Source organism: Diadema antillarum, unplaced genomic scaffold (genome assembly GCF_040938485.1).
Source record: "Diadema antillarum isolate AM-2024a unplaced genomic scaffold, OU_Dant_1.0 seq00000298_RagTag, whole genome shotgun sequence".
Taxonomy (NCBI): domain Eukaryota; kingdom Metazoa; phylum Echinodermata; class Echinoidea; order Diadematoida; family Diadematidae; genus Diadema; species Diadema antillarum.
In genome coordinates, this window is record NW_027271321.1 from 184,318 (window position 1) to 211,431 (window position 27,114).

Genomic DNA, 27,114 nt, shown 5'->3' on the forward strand with positions numbered 1-27,114 from the left:
TGGTAGGCATAGGAATTCATCCCAACATATTATGGCATATGATGAACCAAAGTACAACTCACTCTGAAAGGTACTGTCTGATGCAAAGTAATAATACATGCATAGGGCTGTAGACACAAATATAGGAACATGTTATCTTCCTTCACATTGTGATGGAGGGTTAAGGGGAAACAAATTCATTTTTCTTCACAAAAGGGTACCATTTTATGCAAAGTAAGAGCATTTGTTTAAAGCTATAGACAAACATAAAGGAACATCTGACAGAAAATTATGAGGAATTAAATTTGTTTTTCAACACGGTCCTAGGTCAGTATCAAGATTGCTGATCTGGAGGCTAAAAGTTTGGTCTTGGCTGTATCCTTCCTTTGTGCATCATATCTAATACAATTTGTGTGTTGTCAGGTCTTCTATGGGACTACTGCCAAAATGTAAAAAACACCTTGCAACATTTGTGTGGGTTTGTTTGTTTGTTTGTTTGTTTGTTTAATTGTGTGTGTGTGTGTGTGTGTGTGTGTGTGTATGCATGTCTGTATGGGTTTAAGTGGGTGTTTTTTATCAGGTTCATTGCTATTTGTATATTTATCCTGCATTAATGCAGTGTTAAGAACAGGCTCTGCAACACTAATTGAGTTAGTAAGGTGGGGTTTTTTTTTTGGGGGGGGGGGGTGAATGAGAGGATATTTTGAGTTTCCAGCAAACTTCCTTTCAAATACTGTAAAAGTGGATATTATCGCGCAACTAATTTTTCGCGCTCGATGGGGTAAGAGGAGTTTTGCATGTTTTTAATTCCGCCGAATCAAGACCTCAACTACTGGAACATATGGCAGGCAAAAATATTCGCGTGCTTTTATTTTCATGCTAGCTTCTGGTTGCGCAAAATGTGCGAAAATTTCAACACCGCGAAAAATTTGAACTTTTACAGTAAATTGATGTAGTCAGGTGCCACTTTACCAGTCTAGATAAATTTCACTTTCTTTGCCTTTTGTAGAAATGGCTGGTAGACAGATCATGATGCTGTATTGAAAGCCAGGAATATTCACAATGTGTGTGCATCTTTTTTTTTGTGCTGTTGATGAACTTTTGTGAAAATTGGAGTGGTACATATAGAAGATATATCACAATATATGCAGAAATACAATACAAACATATAGAAGATACAATGTACATGTGGAAGATATATTACAACAAATGCAGAGATGCCCTAATGCAAGATACAAAGGAAAGGGTTTCCAGATTTACAGAAATCCATCTCAACTTTTATAAGTTGTCAATGTAAGCAATAGAATAGTAGCTTGTATGAGGGCAATGGTAGAAGCTTTTGGAAAAAGAAAATAATCCTTTTATTCTTAAAATACACTAGTCATATCAAAGTGTCAAATGGCAAAAGTCACATTATTCAAGCTGTCACTATTTTAAAGTTTGTCATTCTTTTTTAATTTTGAGATACAGAGTATCAATGGACATCTCCAACCACCAAAACTGTTTTGTGTGTTATCTTTATTGCTCTTAGAAGATGTAATATATATTTTGATTGTTAACTCTGATTTCATGATATCTGTCACCTATGTTTACATTCTTGCCATCAGAAAGATATGAGAAGATTGCGTATTGATGTCAGATCAGATATATTTCGACATGTAAACTTTTTATTGTCTTTACATATGTATTGATTTTTCTGTGTAAGTAACCACATTATGTGATTGATTACAAGGTCTGTTTGATTCAATCCCTCTTGAATTAGAATTAATTAAATTTTGTTCTCTTTTTCTTCCTTTCCATGCTTCTCTGATGTCTCCATGGTGATTTGACAACAATAGGTAAGTTCATTTTGTATCTTTGCTCAGATATACACAGTCTGTTCAACTTTCTTGGAGAGGCCATGAAATATATATTGACAGAAATGGTCCCATACTCTGTGCATGGAAAAAGTGGAGATGATAAGAGGCTGTTTACTGACATAAATACACATGCACATATACAGACAGACAGACAGACACATGCAGCACATAGACTCATACACACACACACACACACACACACATGCTTGCACAAATGGATGAGCTTATGGAGCATATAAATGAGACTCTCGGGGGAAAATCCCTGATGCTCATACAGACATGTAAATATGCATATATGCTCTGATTTTATACATTCTGTGCTGTGTTGGAGTGTTGAGTCTTTTGACCTTACAACTCTGCTTGGAGAATACAAAACAGGGACGGAAGAAAGCCCCCCTATTCCCCCCCCCCCCCATCCCCCCAATAAAAACTTTCTGCAGCCTTTGAAATAATGTTCCTCTTGATTCTTATAGTGGGGAAAAAATGATGAAAAGTTTGCTCCACCTCCCCCCCCCCCCCTTGTGGAGCGTACCTCTTCCTTAATCTGCACATGACTTCGATGACTCCTCTCCCTCTGTCCACCGTCTCCCTTGCGAATGTCCGCTCGAGTGAAGCGTCCCCCGTGGATAGCGCAGATGGAAATCAAAAAAAGGAAAAACACATCCACGCTTCACTGGCTTCAGAGTCGTGGAAGACGGAGACCGTCGAAAGAATCCCGATGTTTTTGTTATCTCTCTTGCATAATCATCTTATAAGGTGTTTTTCTTTTTTATTCAGTTTTGTTCTCATGCGTTAACTGTTTTGCATTCCATGCTAGCTCATCGTAGTGTTTCTTGAGACAAATACGTTTTTTTCCATTCATTCACCGTCTCCTTGCTGAATATCGTATTCCGTCACTCACCTTAGATTTGCACCAGAAATGCATGACCTTTGCTGGGTGATGGCATTTTGATGATACAGAAGTCAGTGACCAGGATTGCCTGTGCACTGTAAATCCAGAAATTTTTCATGTGCATTTCAAGTTTGCGAATTTTGCGAGAGCCAAGATTCGCAAAATTGAAATGCATGGAAAGTTCTTGTCCACGCTATAATGCACTGGATGCCGGGGCAATTCATGCTGCGTAAAAGGCTGCCAGCTCCAAGTCACAAAAATGTCATTCTGCAGATATTTCATGCTTTACAGGAATGCATCGCAGCATGCTTGAAAAAAAGATAAAATCAAGCATAACCAAGTTTTTGGTTTACAATTGCCATATGTAAATGCTTTATCACGTAAATCTCTCTCTCTTTTTAATAGTGTGTGCTGGGTGGGTCATACCAGTGATTGTAAAAGGAGTACAATCATTAACCCGTTGAGGATGGTTTGATTTTGCTACAACACTTATTTCCCATAGACGCTTGCCCGAGTATACTCGGGACTCATCCTCAACGGGCTACACATATCAACAAAGAAACCTCTGCAAACAATATTCTCACCTTTATGCCAGATTAATATAACTGAAGACTTGGAGTCCTAAGAAAGTAATAGGGATGGCTTTGAAGTGTGAAAAAAAAAATGTTATGGAAGTGCATGAAGGTGGTTTGCAGTGCATTCTATTTTCTTCTTTTCTTTCTCTTTTTTGTATAGAATCAGAAAGACATTTATGATATACAAATACACTCATTCAAAAATTGGAACCTAGTGAATAGAATGCTCATTGCGCACTCCTGAGCAAACAGCGTACTCATAAGCACTCACAGGGCCATTTTAGGGTGCACGTAGGACAATCATAGGACAATGACAAGGCGAACATAGAACAATCATAGGACAATGCCAGTGTGCACATAATACAATATAGGATGGCTATACCACAAGCATAGGACAATTCTATGGTGCAAATAGGACAATTATGAGACAATGACAGGATGCACATATGGCAATCCTAAGACATTTGCAGGGCTCACATCTGACAATCTAATGACAATGAAGTGGTGCATGCAGGACAATCATGGGACATTGATAGCATGCATGTAGGACAGTAACAAGACAATTGCAGGGTGCACATTAGACAATCTAAGGACAATGGAAGGGTGCATACAGGACAATCATGAGACATTGATAGCGTGCATGTAGGACAGTTACAAGACAATTGCATGGTGCACATTGGACAAGCATAGAACAATTATAAGGTGTACATGAGGCAATCATAGGACAATTGTACGATGGGCCCAGGACAATCATAAGACAATTATTGGGTGCATACAAGATGCTCAAAAGACAATTATGGGACATCACTTTGTTTAAGGCCACCTACCATATACACAAAATATTTTTTTAAAAAGTGGGAATCCTCAGTGCAAGATGGCTATCTCATACTAAGCCTACAGTCATTCAGTCATGTCTACATAAGTGCTCTAACAAGATTCTGTCAATTCCAAGATTTCAGCCAATAATCAAGTCTTTATGAGGTTGTCAGACTTCTGTTTGTCAAGCCCTCAGAAGGATGTCCGCATGGCTGCTCTGCTCAGTGGAGCAAAATCTTTGGCCGAATCCTTATTGATGGGAAAGCCGAAACTAAAACATTGAAAGGATGACATCACCATTAAGGATGAGGGCTAAATATAAGTGACAGTAAGAATGCCTTGTCTCGTTGACAGCTTACAGAGTACAGTTCTCAAGTACACTGATGAAATAATAGAGGGGAAAAATGTATGCATTCCAATTAAACAGGATGGCAAAGCGGTGGACTGACAGCTTATCACGGGGCGCACCAACCCATCTTCCTCCTGAAGTGCGACCCCCTCACGAATCCTCCGGTGGAGTGCCGTGGGTCGGTGCTCGAGCACCGCCCCTCTCCTCCTCCTCCATCAACCCCGTCAGAGTTGACGACGGAGGGAACGGGCAGGTGCGTGGTCTGCAGCAACAGAGGGAAGGTCACCGAATCGCAGCTGGGACAAAGGAAATCAATGATTTGCTCACACCGTTGTAGCACACCCTGCCGACACAAGTCGATATCACCGATCCTTTGATTCCATCAGATACGAGGAAACCCCCCCCCCCAAAAAAAAAAAAAGAAAAAAAAAAAAGAAAAAGAAAAAAAAAGATGATTCCTGAAAAGGAAATCAAGTTTCCATAGACAGGTTCCTTCCTAGCTGTGTGTAGTCCGAGAAAAAAAATGTTTGGCTGTGTATTAAACTGACAATTTATCTCCACTTTGGACACCTTAGCCAGCTTATCTTCCCCCTCTGGATATATATCAAACATGGTCAAGATAGTGATTACCCCCAGGAGTGGATCTAGCAAGATGTCAGAAGAATTGTGCTCTTTTTGTTTGACTTGTATTTCCAATACTTTAGGTTTTCTTTTTTCAACCAAGATGTGGGATTCCTGGGTTTATGCACTGCTTCCCCTGTGGTTTCTTGAAGTGGAAGAGATGATACCTTATTTATCAATTCTACCTATTAAGTGCAGCCAATATTCTGCTTTTTGTGTCTCTGTCTGAATGGAACACTACAGAGAAATTGTATCACCTTTGAAGAATAGCAAATTAAACTTTGAACATTTTCATGCATGTATGAAATATTCTAAATGTAGGCAGTTGAATCGTGAATCTTCCTTTGAGTAACTTCACTTTGCAAATATGAGATTACAATTCAAAACTTGACTCTTCATGTTTTTTCCCATTTGTTTCTCTTAACCATCATGTGGTCAAAAAATATTTCCCAACAAGTGTGGACATAATGATGATCATTTTTTGTTTAGTGACATTATTTGGTCCCATTTGTGCAGCATCCCAAGATAAGAGGAAGGTTCAGAAAGAATGAAACTCCTTTTCTTGCTACTCATTGGAAATTTATGCATAACTAATGCATTCTATGAGAACATAGTCCATGTTCCAGTAGAGATTTGTTTTGCTTTTAGGCAACCCAGAAAATATTCATCCCTCCCAATGTTCCCTCCTGACTACACATGGTAATCAATCGGGGCCCAGGGATTTACGAGTCTGTCTGTGATATGTCTGCCTCAAATATTCCATATCTCGATACTTGTGAGTGAAAAGAAAGATGCATGTTACTGTGAGAGGAATTGTCTACAGCTTTATAACTGATCTCTATGTAAGTGCACACACAGCCTAGGAATCTTGACAGAAGTCGAACGTTACTTATGAATGTATGCTTCAATGTGCATATTAGCTGACACTTTGCCAGCGGGCACTATTGGTGGTTTTTGAATGTTCGCCCGGTTTAAAGCGAATGAAGAATCAATTGGACCACTCATGTTCCTCCCCCCCCCCCAGCTATTGCATCATTAAAGAGGAAACCCACCTAAAACTAAATAAACTTCAAAAGAGAGGGAAAAGTATTCCCTACAGAACAATACAAAAATGACAACAATTGGATAAGAAATATAAGGAAGAAATGACATTTTGAAATTTCACATTGTCATGCTCTGACAATTTCCTCTTCATTTCATGTACAGAAATGACAAAAATCTCATATTTCAGCTGTATTAATATAAAACTTGTCTTAAAACCATCCAAAATAAAAACAAAACAAAACAAAAAACCAAATGTTAACTCTGATCGTAATCTTGGTATAGGAACATGATTTTACTTGTATTAGCTAAAAATAAAAATTTTTCAGAATATCATGTATAACATACAGAAAAAAAATTGTGAGGGTATGACATCATCAACTCGCTCATTTGAATATTTGAAGGACTGGCTAAGAAATGTTTTCTGAAAACATGTGAAATTTCAAAATGTTGTACCTTCCTCATTTCTTATTCAATTTTTGTCATTTTTGTAACATTTTGTAGGGAATATATGTCTCTTTTTTTTGGGAAGTTCAGTTATTTTGGGGATGGATTTCTCCTTTAAAGATGTTCTGAGAGAGACTGCCTACCACAGTCTCCCCTTCAACAGACACACCCACACTCACACCCACACACTGGTTTAGTTGTCAGGCAGAGGCTTGGATCTGTCTGCTATGCTAATGGTCATCCTTTCTAACACCCCTAATCTGGCCAGATGAGGGGTTAGTCTCTGTCCCCCTAGACACCAGCACAGGACTCTAAATCACAGTCTCACAGAACCTCAAGAGATGTCAAGCAATAATGATAAACTGATATCAATTTAAATACAGGATTAAGGGTGACAGATGGAGAGATACCTTAAAGTGTACCAATGCCCTGAGTATTTATTATGTTTGCTATATTTGTAGAATATACATGAGACTTGTCCTCTGCGAAATGTTAGAATTCTTTGTCGCTCCGAATTCTATTTATTAAGGTTTGAATGTAATTCTTTTAAGAGTATACAAAAACAAAAAACTAAAATGCTCTCAGAACTTTTCATTTGATGGCTAGCTTTTAATCGCTTCTTGAAGTCATGTATAGTGAATGGAAGTAAATCATAGCAAATTATATAATCATATGAAAGCTAACTAGATTCACTAAAGAACATAAAAGATCATAAACAAGGATATGGATTTTCTGTAACTTTATCAGCCCCGATTGTTGTGATGGAGCATGTATTTGTGTAATATGCAGAAGTAGATATGACAAACTTTTGTTGAAATGGGTCTCTTTGTCCAGACTACTTGCGACCATTCAGGGATATTTCCAGCTCAATCGCTGTCCATCCCCCATACATCATACTGGCTGATGACCGCGGGGGAAACCCTTGCCGAAAAGAGTTGGTTCTATGAGGACAAAGACTTTTAACGTTTTATTCTGATAAAGAGGAAATTGACAAGGGATATACCTCAATTAGGGTTGTGTACTTTTAGAGAGATAGAGAACGAAAAATCAAACAAGAAAAAAAGAATATTGTAATGTTTGGCTTTGAAACTGTTTGGGTGAGGCATGTATGAACTGTCAGTAGGAGAACAATTGTACAAAGAGAGTGATGTGCATTGAAGATGCAAAGAAAAAGCAGGTTGCAAAAACAGATAGGGACAGCTGCGCAGTTCAGTGATATACCTGAACTTCTCTTAAATGGTAATGCCTCTTTTTTTTTGCAAGGACATCATAAAATGTTGATAGTTTGTTTGTTTAAAGCTTTTTGCTTAGTGTCAGGGTCACCTATTAATCACTGCTAATCTATTATTCCCTCTGTTAAGTTTATCATACTTTATTCATCACAACAATGTGGGGTGGGGGTGGTTTGATGAGACTTTTGATTTGGAAGGTCCATGGTAAGTATATATTTCATTTACCCCATGGATCAAGAATGTTACCCTTTGACTGCAATTTAGTGTATCAAGAATACTGGAATGACCTCCCTCAAGATATTACTTCTTCCTTATCCTTATTCACCTTCAAACGCAAACTAAAACGGCTATTACTTAGTGGATACACACTACCCGGCTCTTAGCAACATTCTCTTTTTTAATACCCCCAGTCTTTTGTCTTTGTCTGCAGCTCCAAGTTACTTCACGATACCGTTATAGCACTTTGTGTGTGTGTGTGTGTAAACACGGCGAAATATGTACAGTCTCGTTTAAGCGATACTAAAGTATTCATGTGGTTCGTTAGTTCGTTTTTAATACTGATTTTGCACTGGTACAATTTAAGTTGGTCGAGATAAACATGTCCGTTCTCCGTATAATTTCACGCCTATAAATTCGGGAACCTACAGTTTTTACAAGCGTCATTGCTTTTATGTAGGCCCCATCATATTTCTGACATTTATTTGTGATATCCTCAGATGAAAATGACCATTTATATTTGTGTGTAATGTTAGTTTGTCTTTTTTTCTTCAAACATAAGATATGGTTGTATATGTTTTGTACTTTTGTTTTATTGTCAATCATTTTGTGATCCCATCACTGAGAAATGGAAATATGAAATAAACTTGAAACTTGAAACTTGAAACTTGAAGAATGAACAATTGAGAATGTAGTTTTCAAAGTGTGTGTGTGTCTGTGTGTGTGTTTTGAGGCTTTGCAAATTTTCGTGTTCTCAGTCCACAGCAAATTCAGCTGAAGTTTGTGGACTAGTGGATGTCACATTAAGCATAAGACCCTCTTCTGTAAAGAAGAAAAAAAAAACACACCACCAACAACAAACACATATATAAGAAACAATAACAGGAGTGAGTGGATGACCAGGCTCGTTGCCTGTTCAAACAAATGCCAGGGTTGTTTTTGTTGTGTTTGCTGTGGTTTTATAGCCACTCTTTCTTTTTCGGCTGTCATGGTTTGCAAATGAGGCAAGCCCCTGCCAGCCCGAGCGTGCGGAGCGCCGAATTCTGCTTGGCCATTCCCCCCTCTCTCTCTCTCTCTCTGTGATGGAAACTATACGTGATGGAGTGGTGTGGAGAACTAGACACATTTGATTTCAAACCACAATGATGAAGGTTCTTTTCTTTATTGTTGTTGTTATTGTTTTTTTCCTCAAAGGAACTAAACATGCCTGGAGGGGGATTGTATGGAAAAAACAGAAAGAAAAAGAGCAAGAAAAAGGAAGGGGGGGGGGGGGGAAGGAAGAAGAGAGCCCTCTTTTATTCACCTGACTCCAACTCCAGAGGCTTCACCTGTGTTTTCGAAGCCAACTTAAATCTAAATTTGGTTTCTCGTTTCAAATAAGAAGCAACTTCTGTAGTTTGTACAGGATTATATTTTCTCTAAGCTTGCTGTTGTACTAACGTATTGTAATCCCGACGTAAAGTTGTGAGAAATGAGTAACCTTATGATAAGCACATCTTGTAAGAAAGCTGTCACGCTTTGTATGAAAAAAAAAATCTTAGATACGAACTGCAAAGCTGTTTCTACTGATTTTTATTGACCAAAAAATAAAGACCAACTCGCTGTGCAAAGATACACAAAAACACAGTCAGCATTACCTATAGAAGTAAGTCTCACTCTTTCGTTTGTTCTTCTCCCAAGACATTCAAATTTGATGATGCGACAACAACTGAAATTATTCCTCTGTAAATGGAAACCGTCAATACCCATGAAAAATTCAGAATTGGGGGGAACGTGATTCCCATACGGTACCCGGACTTCTTTTTCTTGCTTTTTGACTGGCACGCCATGATGCCCGCTACCGGCCAAATATTGTCCACAATGAGGGCTATGTTTGATTTCTCAGCTTGGAGGCAGATGGATCACCGTTGTAACCCAAGACGGATGTTAGTGTATACATTCACATGATCGGCATGAGTCACACCGTTGGAAACACCTGTACCTATGCAATTATTCATCACAACACGGATATGCTCTTGAAAAAAGGTTGACTGTATATTGGCTTGAGTTTAAAAGACAACCCGTCCAACAAAAAATAAAAAAAAAATAAAAAAAAGAACAACCCAATAACTGAATCTGCAAAAGAAATATTTATTATGACAGCAAATGACAAATCGCATCAATTCTTGCAATATATTTACCATTCACATTTAGAAAACACATGCATTCAGTATATTTTTCTAATGTTGATTCCTTTTACAGGTATAGAAGCCTGCCTCATTAGTCTTTTACAGAAATAGTGTATGGAGACGTTTTGCTGTTATCACAGATTATGATCTAGGGGAGATGTTAAATTAGTGAGAGTGTTGCTGTTGTTGTTATTGTTGGCAACTTGTATTTTCTTTCTTATACTATTAATGTTTCCACTTTCACAGTTTATATGCATGTCTTTTTCTTGCTCTACATTTATATTGATGGGAGCGTGTTTGATGAAGATGGATTACTCAGTGCAAAGGAACATTTGTAGGCACATTTGCATGCACCATAAGGTCTGATAACCCCCCCCCCCCAAAAAAAAAAAAAAGAAAAAAAGAAAAAAAAAAGAAAAACTATTAAAATAAGATGAAACAAACAAAAAATTCTGCAGAAATTGTAAAAGATATGCCATATTATGTCTGATTTCATGCTTCCAGTCTTCAGATGTAGATGTAGGAAAAGCATTTTAAATATAATGCTTACTTTGTGCGGTCTGCTGCATTTTTCTCTTCAAGTATACTACCTTTATTTGACACTGATAAGTTGTCGTTGATAACAAATTCGCAAATTCTGTTTACATTGTATATTCTGTTGTTGGCAATGTTGAAAAATAAATTATCAATGATGTTTTCTGTATTGAAATATTGAAAAATGCAGAGATAAATCAAAACCAAAACCAAAACCAAAACCAAGCAGGATCCTATAATTAGATACAAAACATATGCAGCATGAATAGATGGAAATAGACTTTATTGAAGGAAGATGAAAACTGATTAGTTTAATCCCTCTAATACAGAGAAAAGAGATGATTAAGTGGGCACACATTGCCTGTAATAAAAATACACAATGACACACAACTCAACAGTGCTTGCCAGTAGCAGTACAGGAGCTGAACATTAATACATGTAGTGAAATCAGCAAACAGTACAAGGCCCTGCAGTGTCTCACTCACAAGTGAATCAACTGCCTATTTCTTTTTCTGTCATTCTCAAGCTTGTGGAACGTCAAGGAATTGATACAAGGGAAGATGAGAAGATGAAGGACATGAGTACTTTCATTTGGTTGGTCAGAGTCGATTTGTTGCTCATCAGTCAACCAATCAGATGTGGACATAGGGAAGACAAGGTTCTTTAATCACTATCAAGATGCTAGATCTGTGGTCATATTGTCGAGCCGGGAGAGTATTTCCAGAAGTTTTCACATGTCCAATTCCCTCAGCAGAGAGCCCTTCAGCTCCATTGATGGGCGAGCTTACAATCAGATTGTTACTGCCTTTGAGGTTCGAGTGTGACCCGCCGCTATCACTGCAGTGATCATTGCCGAACGTATCTGGGAACACTACTCCATTCACTCCTGGCGTTGCCTCAATGCTTCCGTGTCGCAGATGCCATCAGGGAGGAATGGGTTAAAGTTACAAGGGCGGAGAGATGGCTCTCAGCATTGTGATCGGTAGAACTAAAACTGTTGCGTAGGAGGTGCTTCTAATAGTACAGCTTACAAAAGTGTGAAATGGTCAGCAAGTCTGTGAATCACAGCAGCTTAACCCATTGAGGACGGACTGATTTTGCTACAACACGCATTTCCCATAAACACCTGCCCGAGTATATTCGGGACTTGTCTTCAACTGGTTAAAGGGACTCAATTTTAACCCATACCCCTCCCCTCTCCCCCTTCCCTCATTGTCTTTAATACCTCATGAAATTGCTAGGAAGAGAGCAACTAAGGTAGAGCAAAGAAAAAAGAGAGAAACAGAGAATGGAAGAAAAAGTGGAAGGATAGAAAGAAATTTAGGAGTGATAGAGAAAGATAGATATATATGAATATGTGTATATGTATGTATGTATGTATGTGTGTGCGTGTGTGTGTGTGTGTGTGTCTGTGTGTGTGTGTGGTGTATTTATGTACATGTATGTATGGCAGGAAGGAAATATCTTGGTTTTTACAAGACACACATAATAGACAGGAAATGCTTACTAATAATGCTTGAGATGGGTGAGAGGAAAGAAAGAGAAGAACAAGAAATAAGAAGCTAGTGAAAGTAGTTTTGAGAGAGAGAGAGAGGGAGAGAGAGAGAGAGAGAAAGAGATCAATATATGGATTTATGCTAAGAGGGAAAAAGAGGGAGAGAGAGAGAGAGAGAGAGAGAGAGAAAGGAGACAGTGTGTTTGATCGATCAATGATTGGGAAATAAGGAGGCCTGAACAGTAATGTTGTGGATAGTTAGGATTGAGAGCTAATAGCTGCAAAAAGGCCCCGAGATACTACCGGCAACAGTTACTTATCTTTTTGCAAACAGCATGCCTGTTGGGTTTAGGGTGTGGGGGAGTAGGGGGGGGGGGGGATAAAAGGATGCTGCCATCACTTCCACATTGTTTCCATGGTAACCAACTCATTCAGAGGAAAGTGATGCCTCCACCATCACCCTACTTGGAGGAGGAAAGGCATCAGTGCATGTTGTACCTGCCAGGTTGCAAGTGATCTATCTGTGAAATGATCTAAATGTTAGGTTACCTATTCTTCCACCAATCCATCAATCGATCCATGCAGCCATCTGATTTTCTGTTGATCTATTAATCCATTCGTATACTGCGAACTCTCCATCTCTCCATTCATCCATCCATCCACCCATCTATCCATCCATCCATACTGTTCATTCATCCCCCCATGCGACCATTCTATCCATCCCTCCTTCCAGATAGATTCCCCATGTGTCTGATTATCTCACTACCATGAATGGAGTATGCTTCTATCTGTGCCAAAGTACATTACCCCAGCAGACAAGGGGAGACAAAAGCTGTCTGAAGCCGCAAAGAGGTGCTAGGCTATTTCACAGAGGGATTCAAGCATGCATATCTGTATGTATATGCTCTGTAATATAGTATATGCTCTGTAATATAGTATATGCTCTGTAATATCTCCCATGATATGAGATGCTAATTAAAAGGCACTTCTTAGGAAAACAATATCTGATGTTGGAAAAAGAATATTTTGACTTAAAGATGGCATCAAACCAGGGTAATTGCCATTTCATGTGTGTGTGTGTGTGTGTGTGTGTGTGTGTGTGTGCATGCATTTGCAGCTGATTAAAACTTTGGCAGCAAATTTGGGACTTGTTTTTGTGAAATGCCATGGAGTTAAAAACATGAGGCTGTACAAAATGTACTTGCATGTGCTTGAAGTATTGCATTGCTTTTCTTGTTATTGTCCATCATTAATTCTGAATGTCGGTTTGTTTGTCATTATATGTCAGTTCGTTTGTCTTAGTGAGGTTTTTCTTATGGCTTCACATGAAAGTGAAAAAAAGAAACCAAGATGTTTTAGAGTCTGATGAGATTATGCACATGAACATGTCATCAACACCTACCTAATCATTGCATTTATGTATGTGCAGTTGTCAGAGATGCTAGTATTATCATATTTATACCTATTATGGGTGCCCTCTTCAAAGAAACAAAAATGGCTATATTTTCATACAAATGTAGGCATAACAACAACTAGTTTTGTAGATTCTTGTCATGGTGGACAATCCTTTGTCAGTGACTGTTTATTTGTCACATTTGCAAAAAGGTTGAAGAGTTTGGGATGGCATATTGAAGTAAAACTTCGTGTATAAAGGTGATTGCAGATGTATACAGTATGTCTTGGGTTGAAATCAAACTATGTCTTTCATTGTATTCCCATGGGCTTGTGTGCATGTTGCATCTATTTACTACATCATCTGCATATCATTGACACATTGGAAAAATAATCGGATATGACTTTCTTTTGCTGAGCCTTTTGTAATTGCTTGTTGGTGAGGAATAGAGGTACACCATTCACCAAATAGCAACATGATTCTCTGTGGCCAGAGAAGTTTGGTGAACGTTTTACATGCCATGGCACTTCGCATTATTTGGCAGATCATGTGAAAGACATCCCTACCCACTTCCTGCTCTCCCCCCCCCCCCCCAACACCCGATGTACTGACTTCAAAGGTACAGCTGACCCACTTGAGCCCATCAGTGGTCACCCTCATGGCTGGCTTCCTTCTGGCGATAAGTCACTACAATGAGGTTGGGTATGTTTGTGGTCTTCCCTTCCCTGTAAGGAGGCATTAGTTCAGATAATCAACTGTCCACCTCCCTGTGTATTCCCAATGTTCGATGTTCTTAGAAGAACAGGCAACCTTTGTGTCATATAAATATAGGCCTAGACATATCTATCGGCCCTCCCTCCCCAGCACTTTTGGGTGAAACTCATTTGGTCTTTTGTCTCTTCTCTCAGCCAACATCTTGGTACTTTCTCTCAACCTCCATGATGCCTGCGTTCTTGTACTCTTTCACCCATTGTCTCATTCCCTCACCAGGTTTCGATATCAAGAGCGAGTCTGCCCATTAAAGGTCCCTACCTTTCAGCTGTAAGACTACCTTTGGGTCTTCACACAGATATTAGCCATCATCAGTCATTCTTTTCCCTCTTCTGATATGGCATTTGATAATGGGATTGTCTGAATGATTGGCTGTGGTGAGTAGTGTAGTTGTAAGATCCAAGGTGTTGCTGTGTTCTCTGCCGCGAGATGCTCTTCACTTCTCGCAATCACTAGAATTTTAGTCAGTTTGGAGATTACTCCTTGGCCCCGTTAGGAATTATTTGTGTCTAGGGGACCCTTTTTGCTATCTGTCAGCTGTTCAGAGTGATTGGTCAAGTCTACTGGTAGTTTGTTAAGTACACTGCTTACTCTCAAGGTCTGTGGCTGGGCATTATCCTCTTGCCAACATCAGTTTAATGTCTCCTTACCAGGCCTTCAGAGCATCGATTCGTGACCCTACAGCGAGTGTGTATCTGCCTTCATGACCGACCCACAGGCTCGCAATGGCAGCAATATCCAGGCCTTCTTACCAGCCTTGCAGACCAGATGATAGTTTGTTACCGCTTCTTGCATCTAGTGCAGCTTCATTTACTAAAGTCCCATTTTCCCCAGGTAGACCACCCTTATTCAAGCTTATCCCCAAGTCCCAGCAGATCAGATCCCTGTGACAGATGTGGTCATCTTGAGAACTTTCTGTCCGAGGCAAGACCTCCTTGAAGTCCTTCCATGCCATCCATCTTTTCCAGTGCATCTCAGCGAGGATGGAAGGTCTTTCTGTCAGCACATTTCAGGCCCCTACAACACTCTGCAATTGTACTCTGCCAGTTGACCCTTGACCTCTTAGTCTAGTGTCGTGTAATTTCCACTTTGCACTTATCCTCTCGCTCTCCAGGGGAATGATGTGTGATTGCAGACTTGTTACCGCGGGTCACTACCTCTACCTGCGATGATTGTCCCTCTTGTAGGTGTAGGCCATTCACTCATTCCCAGGTAGACCCTTTCTATGTCCCCTGATTCATCGTCTTCTTTGTTAGAGCACCGAAGGCATCAACCTCTTTGCATGGGTATGAGACATTCAAGACAGTGTTCCTCATAGCTATCGACTCTGGACATTGTCACAGCTCGATCATGCTCCTAGTCTGTCGGTCCGGGCTTTTGTGCTAAGAAAATTCAGACGCTCACCTGGTCCCCGGGGCCTCCTGCTTGATGAAGACTCAGACAGCCTCTACGGGTAGAGGTCTTCCTTCTGGCTGATCCCTCTCCTCCGTAATCGTAGAGGACAAGGTGTGGTGCCTGTGCTGGCCTTAAAGTGGTACCTCCATCAAACCAGCTCTCCTTTGTCTCCTACATTTAACTCATTGAAACCAAGTCCCGAGTATACTCGGGCAGATGTCTATGGGAAATGGGTGTTGTAGCAAAATCATCTCGTCCTCAACAGGTTAACAGGGTCATCATAGACCAAATCCAAAAGGCTACTTGTGGTTTTGCCCTAATTCCTACATTCTACATGATTTCAAAGTTGCGACAGCATATGAAGCCTCTTTCAGTTCCATGATCCTCTGTGCTTTGCATCCCAGTATCTTAGCTCTTTAAGTTTCAGGCTACCATCTGGTTTCCAGTACAACCTTGGGGGTCTCTGCTATTCTGGAATATAAAGGCACATGTAAGAGTTTATCAAGAGGCAGATTAGGAGGGTCAGTAATGACAACAGAGACTCCAACTCTCCTGCTTTCGACGGGAGATCTTCCGCTGAAAGCCCATTTTGCAAAATCTCCCGTTCTCCCACTTGAGATTTAATTTCTCCTGCCCTGGCTCTGTGTCTCCCGCTTGAAATGATTTCTCACTGAGTGTCATCTTATGTTGAAAGATAAGCATGAGATGGCACAAGAGAGCACATAAAACCCTAGAGCGGGACTCCAGCCGCCGAGGAACTTCGTGCTTTGCGCTCGTGATGTGCGCATCACGCACACCGAAGTTGGAGTCTCCCGTTTGCTAGGGTTTTCAGGTGGGAGAATCTCCAGATCAGAAGGTGCTTGGGGTTGGAGTCTCTGTGATCATCTTATCTGTAAGTGATAAACTCTTACCTGTGAGGACCTGCCTTCCTTTCCCCCTTTGCTTTAACCTCTGTAGGTATCTGCAAAAAGAAGAGGAAGCATGACTACTGTTGCACATTTGTTATAGGGGAATAGTGGGTGGGGTCTGGGGTGATGTAGGACACATCATCAGAGCCTTCTTTTTCTGTTTCTTTCTTTATTTTGTGAGACTGAGGGCAGCATTTAAGGGTAGTATGATATAAAGGCACAGGATTTTATCACTTACAGATATATATGATGATCAGTACTGATCGTCCTGATTTTGAGTATGCACTCCTTGAGTGCCTCCCAAGTTTCCTTCTCTCTCTCCCTCTTTTTCTTTTTCTTTATATCATTCTTCTTGAGCACCAGTTAGAATCACTCATTCATTTCACGCCACAGGGAAGTATCACCATTCGCAACTGAGGGTCGCTATAACATACGCCATGCCTCGTGGCATGCCCCCGGAGATGGTCATGTTCGTGATTATGTTCACGGAAACGGAAAGGCGACGTATCAATGGGACGTGATCTTGAGGCTTAGATAGTAGAGAGCGATAGAGAGAGAGAGCGAGCGAGAGAGAGAGAATGAGAGAAAGAAAGAGGAGAAGGAAAGAAAAGAACTCCAAGACATACATGCATTTCAATGTGACGTTTGACTAATGAACCATCTCCGCATCTACTGACCTATTAAAATGGAGAATTACAACATGCATTTTGGATGACGCCATGTGCCTTTGATTCTCGGCGGGGATTTTTTTTTTTTGAGGGGGTTGCAGCTAGCCCTTACTGTGTAAGAACTTCATCAATGAGAGATTCATGAAGAAGACATTTATAGACTAACCATAGCTGATTTACTGATATTACATTTGATCACTTATCATTCTTGCCATTTATTTTGTGTTCCTGCCATTGCATTTACCATTAATTGTACTCTGTTATCCTAAATGTGAGTGGCAGGTGCCTAAAGCAATGGTTAAAACTGAATTGAAATTGTATAAGATGTACATGTGTCTCATTCCTCACTTTCTATGTTAGTAATGTTGCCTTGCCAATGGCCATGGAAAGTGGTTGAAGAAATTGGAAAGTGCTTTCACAAGAGGACTACTGTCACTAAACCTTAGATTGATGGGTGAATAGATGAAACAAGGAAAGGCTTCATGTAAGGCTAGTAGTCTGAATGCAGCATATTATTCATGGCAGGATGAGGAATTTACACAGCTGTACCTAACACAGTGAATGCATGAAAAAGCAGGTGTGTAATGCATTTAAGGAGTCTGTTTTTCCTTTAAATCGTATACTTTAAATCATGCATGAAATAACTTCACTAATATGTTAAAAGCCATGGATGTATCCATTATCCTCACATAATGCCTGTTGATGAGTCAGTCATCAGCCAGTCATGTGTGACACACATCTTTAATGCTTATGTTTGCAGCTTGAATCAGTGTTGAACACTTATCCTAGCTTAGACAAACTAGCCACCGACAAACTTCAGGTGTTGTTCATGATTGCCTTGCAAACTGTAAAAGAAAACACAAACAAACTGGACTTTGACCCAGGGTATAAAAAGCCAACAAAGCTATCTTGCATTTTTGCTGAAATAATATAGACATTATAATATGTATTTATATGTATGTACATGTATGTTGAAGTATAAGCTTAAACAGAATGACGCATAAATGGATAAGAATTACACCCATAATGTCAACCAAATTTCCATCAGATTTTTCATGACTAAAAATGTTTGTGTTAGCCCAACCTGTACCGGTATATATTTGTAATGACTGTCACTTAATGTTTATGATTTTCAGCGAAATGAATATGCATAAAAAACAAATGGAGGAAAATGTGTCGAAGAGCTGATTTTAGGAGAATTATCATATTAGAATATCTTTGATGTTCAAATTCGCAATGGATTGAAATGGAGGTTTGACTGCAAGGGTTGTCGTAACTTAGTGTTAGCTTTCCTATGTCATGAGTTTATTTTGGGATGTAGTCAACCAAGACAGTGTATTAGGTCTGGCAGGCACGAGACTATCTTGCTTTCATTACTTCAGTATTTTATTTCAGTATGTTCTGTGACGGAAGAGGGGTCAAGGCACTCTCCATGTAATGAGCATTAGTGGATATGGGTGGCTTGCCTCCCAAATTGCTTTTGTTCAATGGACCTCTACAGTACTGGCTTAAGGGAAGAGAATCATAGTGGAGATAAGCTCTTTGATTTAAGAGGCACAAAGGGTTTGATCCAAGAAAAGCAAAGAAAACTAAAGAATACCACTCACTCCTGAGAGGCAGATCATGAATACCTTTAGCTTTATTGGTATAATTGAATTAAAATCTTGATCACAATTAATGTCTGGTTTTGGTTTTTTTTCTCCTGAAAAAAATTAATACTGGAGAAAAGTGTTTGACATTAATGATAATGGGAAGGACAAGAAAGGACAAGAAGTGACCGTGAATAGGTCATGAAAGATAATTATTCATCCCAAATCCAATTTTCAGATTTCATGTGTTTTGTATCATATTCTATCAATTTTGAATTGCAATTTTGGCAGGAGTGAATAAGGAGTGTAGTTGGTCAACTTATCCACATACAATAGAAGCGCAACACAGTAGGACTTCCAATGGTTGTTGAATAAGTTTCCGTGACTGAAGTGGAAAACAAAACAAAAAGGGCTCGAAGGGCAAGGACATACATACAACCACTACTAATCTATCATGACAGCTCCTATTATATGCACTGCTTACTTCAGGCAGTCTCTCATTGACTTGTGCCAGAGTTGGGGTTTAAATGCCCCTTATTTGGCAGCAATAAATGGAACCAGTAATTTACTTTTTCCTGAGAAATGGATGTTTGAGGCAATTCCATCTTTCAGAGAAGAGAAGAGCTCTATTCAGTGACCCAAGAGTGTCCTAACTACAATCAAGTTTTTATTTCAAATGAAGATTAACCTTATGTGTGCCTTGAGCTCCAATTGTGACAGTAATCCATGTAGTGTTGTACATGTACATACTACCCAGAGTTCCTGACAGAGAGAGGGTTAATGGAAGCAGAGTAAGCGCAGCTATGGAGAAAAAAACATCACACTAGACATGCCAAAGACATAGTTTCGATGGCTCCCGGGAGGTTCTTTTCATTTAAAATCCACATTCTCTGTGTATTTCTATTAGGCATTAGCTTAGGTAAGCCAACATGACCATGATTCCCTGTTAACTCTTTATGTGCCATGTTTGCACGCTCAACTCAGTCGACGGCATGCCAAGTTCGCATATTCTGCTGAAATGCACAAACCTGTCCAAACCGATCGATAAATCGCCAAACACCATAGTATACATACCGTACATTGAAAGCGTTTCTCGCGATTCCATGCTTGTCACATGTGCCTTGCATTTTATGTTTTGATTGACTATGAAGCAGTAACCCCTATAGTGGATATGGTAGTAAATTGTAAGTTTCTGTCACTGTTTTGTGTGAAAAAGCCATGGCTCCACAATACTGTAGCAACTGGTTATTTGAAAGAAAGGTAATCATTGATTTGTCGGGCAGTTTGCATGTAAGCAAAGCTTGGTAGTTTCTCTGCAACTTTGCTCATTACATGCCCAGGGTGACAAAAAGCAATGAAAGTTGGATAGATTTTAACCCGTTGAGGACGAGTCCCGAGTATACTCGGGCAGGTGTCTATGGGAAATGCGTCTTGTAGCAAAATCAAACCGTCCTAAACGGGTTAATAACAGAATGTTTTTCCAAAGCATGCCTGCTTTGCTGTCACAAAATATGTGGTATGCTGGGGGTTTGCAGTATGGCACATAAAAAAGTTTAAATCTTTTGTCTTGCCTCAAGATACATTTTGTGTGTGTGTGTGTGTGTGTGTGTGTGTGTGTGTGTGTATTATAGTCTAGCACAAGACAGAGAGAGAGAGAGAGAGAAAGATTGATAAATATGGAGAGAAACATTGAGGGAGGGAGACAAGAGTTGTTAAAAAGTGTTTGAATTAAAAAAAATAAGGTGATGATGATGTGGGAGAATTAAAAAAGAAGAGTAAATGAGAAGAGATATAATGATGAGGCAAGAAAGAGAGAAATATATTGAGATTTGTATTAGTTCTATACTTTTACAAGCTCTGTCAGTATTTCTGACAACTTCTGACAATTTTAAAGTTGTGAATACCCCAAACTGAACTGTGTGTGGAGTAAGTGGGCAAATGAAGCAGTCTCTAGTCTGTGGAGGTCGAAGGATGTGCAGGTGGATGATCGAGAATCTACCTTGTTACGGAAAAACTTTGGCCATTCGGTGCCCATCCCGATAGTTTCCATGGACCAGTGCCGACATCACGCTTTGTCGTGGTACATTGGTAACCGCGGTCCCGTGGCATTGCCCGCTAATGGATGCCATTTAAATAAATGCACCTTCCTTGCATCCTTGTTTTCATTTTTGTGAGATGATAATGATACCGGGTGAGAAAACTGCTTCTACTTCACAGTACCCATTTCTTTTTCTTCATAACCTCCCCCCCCCCCCCCTTTTTACTCCCTCCTCAAGTCCCCATGTCCCAAGACAATAAGTGGAATCACTCCTCGGGGATGCTGTTGTCACATTGCCATGACGATAGCATCAGTATCCGGGGACAGATGCCTGGCATTCCTGACAGAGTCCCTATGAAAATTGCTGCGCTTCAGTGCTCAGAACAAGCACACTTTAGAGAAATAGGGAGACAGAGAGATGGGGAAAGAAAAAAAAACAGGAAAGAAAAAGGATGAGAGCATAGTGCGAGAATATGGAAGAAACCTGAGAGTAAAAAAAAAAAGAAAAGAAAAAAAATCTGTGACTCTCGAAATTAGAAAAAAAGAACCCAAGTTCTTCAGGACGTCTTAAATCATGGCTGTACAAGAGATGTTAACCAAAGAAAACAATTGTACAAATAAGGTGAGATGCTTTTTAGTGAAAAAAAAAGCCAATGCTTAAAAGCTTCCCATTTTTGTAGCCTCTCCTTTTGCTATGTAAATGAAAACTGTGAAGAAAAGATGCTCTGAAGAGTTAACACTCCTGGAGTTATCATTGTCTTTTCTTTTATGTTAGTGCAAATTTGACTGTTATCAGGCTTTTATATCTATATTAGATATGAAAATGTTTGTCAGAAAAAAAGAATTGAGAAAATTTGGTGAAAGATCCTTAATTATGTTAAAACTTGAATTTGGGTTACATTAGAGAAATGTAATGGATTGGAAAGAATAAGGATAGAATTATGATGAGATGAGCTTACCTCAAACAATCAATCAATTTGGCAGATAATAATAATAATAATAATGATGTTATCATTCTTCTTATCATTATTATCATTATTGTTGTTATGATTATTTTTATCATTATTATTATCATTATTATTATTATTATTATTATTATTATTATTATCATTATTGTTATTATTATTATTATTATTATTATTGTAGTAGTAGTAGTAATGATAATGATAATGACTATGATAATAACAGCAACAACAACAACATAATGTAATGTAAAAGTAACAGGTAATGAGGGATGGAGAAAGAGATAGAAAAGGAGGGAGGGAGACGGGGCAGGTAGAAAGAGATATATATCTCAAGGAAAGCTGGGGCTTAGGGAGTGTGATTTGATGAGACATTGCTGACTGTGAGGGTGGCGTGTTGCCTATGATGTCTGACTAAGATGACCTTGGTTCTTGGGTTGATTATGCACCTTAACCCATTGAGAACGAGCTGATTTTGCTACACGCATAGCATGCATATCTCATAGACACCCAACTGAGTTTACTTGGAACCAGTCTCAACAATTTAAAGAGAATTTCAAAGTATGTGCTCAATTTATTGTTGTAATCTCTTTTTTTTGGGGGGGGGGGGGGGGCTGGGGACAAAACCCTCTATCTTTGGCCAAGCGCATTTACTCAATTGTGGAAATTGTGTTATGCAATTTAGTATGGCCACGCCTCCTTCAAGTTGTGTGCCATTTTAAGAAGTTGCAAATATCACAACAGCCATTGCATTTAGTTCAATGATATATATATCAGGATTTGTTCTTGCTATCTTAGAATTAAAATTATGCGTAGTTGCTGGTGTTGGGTTTGTTTTGAATATGGCCCACACCATATTTGGTCGAGGAACATATAATCAAAGGAAAGTTTGGTTGAAAGTGTGATGTATGTGAGAGCCATAAGAAAAATAATGCAGATGCAGATCAAACTTCAGTGTTTCAGTGATTTTCCAATTTGATCTTAGAATGCAATGATAAAACTATCATATCTATGAAAATAATGTAAGTCATCTACTCTTATCAAAAGATCCCTTGGTCCAACCAACCAAAAAATGTAACATTACTTACCATGAAGCCTTGTAAAGGTAACCTGCAGATGATATATGATATACACAAAGGAGAGGAAAATGTTCAGGAATTTCTGCAGGGCATCATTTTGTATTCTGCAAAGTATGTCGGGTTGCCGCAAAAGGTTAAACGTGCTTATCATCGATCCACTGCGGATGCATTGAAATGAAATGATCTCCATCATTAGATTCAGGCTGCACCCCATGAGCAATGATGCTTCAAGTCTCAATGATTTGGCATCAAAATTACCCCCCCCCCCACTGATAAAAACGATGATAAAGAAAAAAAAAGAGCTCCACCAAGCTTGCGAAAGCACATTAAGAGCAGCAGCATAAATGAGAACAAAAACAACAAGCGGTAGACTCCCATTATGATGCTATGCTGTTTGGAGCACTTTCAGCACTGCGGAACTGCGGACTCGCCCCGGCACTACTAATGTCTTATTGGTCCCCCAGCCTCGCTCACTCGTCACACGGTTCTAGGAGTCATCTCAGCACCAGCGTGTGTGACGCATCCCGTGGTCGATGGCGGTGTATTCTCTTGGTGACCTTGAAAGTGGGAAGGACAGACAGAATGATACCTGGCAATAGTTTGGGGGTTATACTTATTTTTTTTTTTTTGGGGGGGGTTGGAATGAGCTGGTGCTCTATTTCTATAAGTGTTTGTAGTGAAGTTTAGTACAGTTTGTACTGAAATGAACTACTGAACCATTTCCATGTTGCTGGCAATTACATCGTGGTTGGTGGTTAATGTTTATCAAAGAATCATACCACATGCTGCTGGCCATGTCGCTCTTTCATCAAGACAATGTCACTGATCTGGTATCTTGTATGTGGTGATGTTGGGGCTGATGAAACAACTTATATCATTGCTGCATGCAACAAAATATTGAGCACATTTTTCTCTGCGTTGTTCTTGTGATCCAATTGTGTAGGAATGAGCAGTCAAAATGTGACTCAAAGAAAGTTAATGTTATGTTCCACAGATGTCTCTTTGATCTGGGTTTGTTATATTTGAAATTAGATATTGGAGTGAAAAGGGATTTTGACTAGAGCTAGAATTTTGTGGGTTAGTACTCTTTTAAGATTATGAATGACCATCTGAACACATAATCTTTTTTTCTTTTCTTTTTTTGGGCGTATTTCTGCACATTGTTGAATACTTGACAATGCATCAAGTCCACAGATCGTTTATTGTGGCACTCTATATTTTTAATGATGTATGATGTTGCAATGGACTAGTATTCTTTTGTTCTTTTTTCATTTTCTTAAAGCATATATGTGACCGGCGACAACGGTTTCAGGCAAAAGTCGGGAATTTTGAAAATTCATTTTTTCACTGAATCACATTGCCCATTTCCTAAGCTTTGCATTGATATAAAACACTTGTATTCTTCGGCAACATAAGTGGGCATAGAAAGAGAAATAAAATGCACTTTTTAAGTTGTTAGCCTGACAAACTTGCGAGAAAACAGGCTTTTAAGATTCACCTCTTTCTCAAAGACAATGTCCGAGCGGCGATGCGAGGGGAGAATCACCCATCCGTAAGATGGTGCCAATCGATGTTAAGCTCCGCCTCTAGCAACCACATCGCCTTCTGATTGGCTCACTGAGAGAGTCGAATTTCCCGGGCACCTTCCTCGGAGCTCAGCGTATGGAGCCGAAAAACAATGCGTTTCGCTCGGGTTTGTTTACCAGTACGTCTTTCAAGATGGCAAATACGATAATTGCATGTATGGTGTACATGTACATGTGTATGGTGCACGCATTACGCAATGGCATCCACACGCCATGACCATGTGCATGTGACAGGAGCGGTGGCGAATCCACACATTTACAAATCGCGTTTTCATTGTGGTTGATTTGTCTTTATCATTGGCGACCCTTTGAAGGCAGAAAATTGCTAGTGCTGGCAAGGGTCACGCTTCCTGTTTGTTTTGCTTTTACCAGACATGCATATGTTGCTTTGTTCGGTGGTGCTAATTGAATTATAACAAACAAACAAACAAACACGACTCGTTAGTTTGGTGCGATCTTGATGTGTAGTATTTGAATATAATTGGTCACATGTGACCGCTCCTTTAATCTCATCTACCTTCCATTGAGTCAGTCTGCTGTCATAATTTTTACTACATGTACAAGTAGACAAATTTGAGAATATTTAGTTTTTTTTTCACACGATTATGTCATGCTACATGATTTTTGTTTCACTTCCGTTGTCGAACATTGCAGTAGAATAGTTTGGATAGAAAGCCAAATGAAGAGCACGCACTACAGAGCGAGCGTATATAAACCACTATAGCAAGAACAATGGAACATGAAATCGTGCACGCGTGGACAAAGCATTCCCCAAACGCTGCAACTGGTGTCTCCGAAAGCCGAATTATGTAAATGTATGCGACGCACCAGCCAATCGCATGCGAGACCCTTCACCTAGCAACACTGGGGATATTGGCGCGGCGTTTGAAAGAAGCTCGAAACTGACGAGTGCGATCAAACATAGGGTGCTTAAAATTCCATTTTCGATAGGAAAAACTTAGTCTTATGCTATGAAATTTAGTATAGATGTAGAAAACATATCAAAGATTCGATTTCTGCAAAAAACCTAAATCGACAAAAATAATGGTCAAAATCTTTGTACCCCGCCTAGGACGGATTTTGCTCTTGCGACTTTTGCCTGAAACCGTTGTCGTGGGTCACATATGTGTAGTCTTGTCTCTGGCTTAATAAGACACACAAGTGTGTCTGTTCATGGGAAAATGTGTTTTACATGGCAGGATGCTGTAGGAGCCCTTGCCAGCACAGGATACAGACATTGCTTATACTTTTACTTTCTTATACTTATACTTCCATTTTACAATTAAAAAAGTAAATAAAACTGTACCTACTTTCCCTATAGGACCAAAGTGATCAACAGGACATTTCTGTTTTTGTGGAATGGTGTAAGAAAAAAACAACGACAAAAATGAAACTGTACTATTATTGATAAAGCATTGTATGATGCTAATTGCAAACAATTTCTTTTCTTCGTTTCATTTGACAGTACTTAAAATGAATCATTCATATTAATTTTTGTCTTTTTAGCTGCTGAACTGTATAAATATGCAAAATAAAAATAAAAAATCTCTACAAATTTAAGATTTCACAATGTACATGAGAAAAGTGATTGCTTGAGTGCTCTGGACATATCTGGAACACAGATCTCTTTTTTTCCCCCCGACTAGTTGAATGTCCGTTTTTCGAGTTTTCAGTCCAGAGCTGCCTCTAATGAGGACTGGCCTGTTTTTCAAATGGGCATGATGGCTGTTGCACCTGTCTGACCCATGACCTCCGTGGACAACCAACCCCAAGAAGGGAATAACCCGCTCTTAAGCAAGCCTCGGCCGGATATTATGCGGCAGGAAACCAAAGGAACGAAGAAAACAGACAGAAGCCCCTCCAAACGCAAACAAAAGAAACAGACACTCACCGCCCACACTGATACAAGTATCGATGGAAGTGCAATAAGTGCGTGTCATCCCTCAAGAACCAAAAGGGTGCTAACTCGTTCAACAAATCAATGAATTTACTGCCCTTCTGCCTCGAAACCGATTGTATGAAAGTTTTGGATGAAGACGAGCAAGATGGGTGTCGACAGTAGTGAATCCTAATAGATTATTTGCAGAGGGGGAAAAGATGGCATGCAATGTCAAGGAGATATAAATGGAGCCAACTTAGCTGGAGAGTAATAGTTTTTTCCTCTCATCCAACAGATATACAAGATGTTGCCGACTAGTTTCCATGCATATAAATTAACTCATTAAAGTTAACAACCAAATGGTGACTGCTTCTTTAGGGTCTACTTTTTATGCATATATCCACATTTAGAGAGAGAGACAGGATTTGAAGCACATGATTACAAAGAGGAATATTCATGGCAAGAATTGCTGATTTGCAAAACCGTTTCTAATCCCTCTCGCAGATCTCATTTCCCAAAGTTTGGGTTCTGTCAAAACAAGTTTGATTTCACTTTTATTTTACCATATAAATCGACACTGTTGCTCGAATCGTGCAATTTTTTTTTAATAATAACAACAATA

General features: G+C 39.4%; 1 protein-coding gene across 1 annotated transcript in view; it reads left to right on the plus strand.

Annotated features, from left to right (window-relative positions):
* The first annotated feature begins 4,549 nt into the window (after window positions 1-4,549).
* LOC139730217 (SAM and SH3 domain-containing protein 1-like) overlaps window positions 4,550-27,114 on the plus strand; it is a 184,050-nt gene continuing 161,485 nt past the window's right edge. Inside the window, exons 1-3 of the mRNA XM_071641114.1 lie at window positions 4,550-4,723; window positions 14,608-14,658; window positions 15,645-15,674. Of these exons, the coding sequence (XP_071497215.1) occupies window positions 4,550-4,723; window positions 14,608-14,658; window positions 15,645-15,674 (255 nt within the window). The remainder of the gene's footprint in view (window positions 4,724-14,607; window positions 14,659-15,644; window positions 15,675-27,114) is intronic.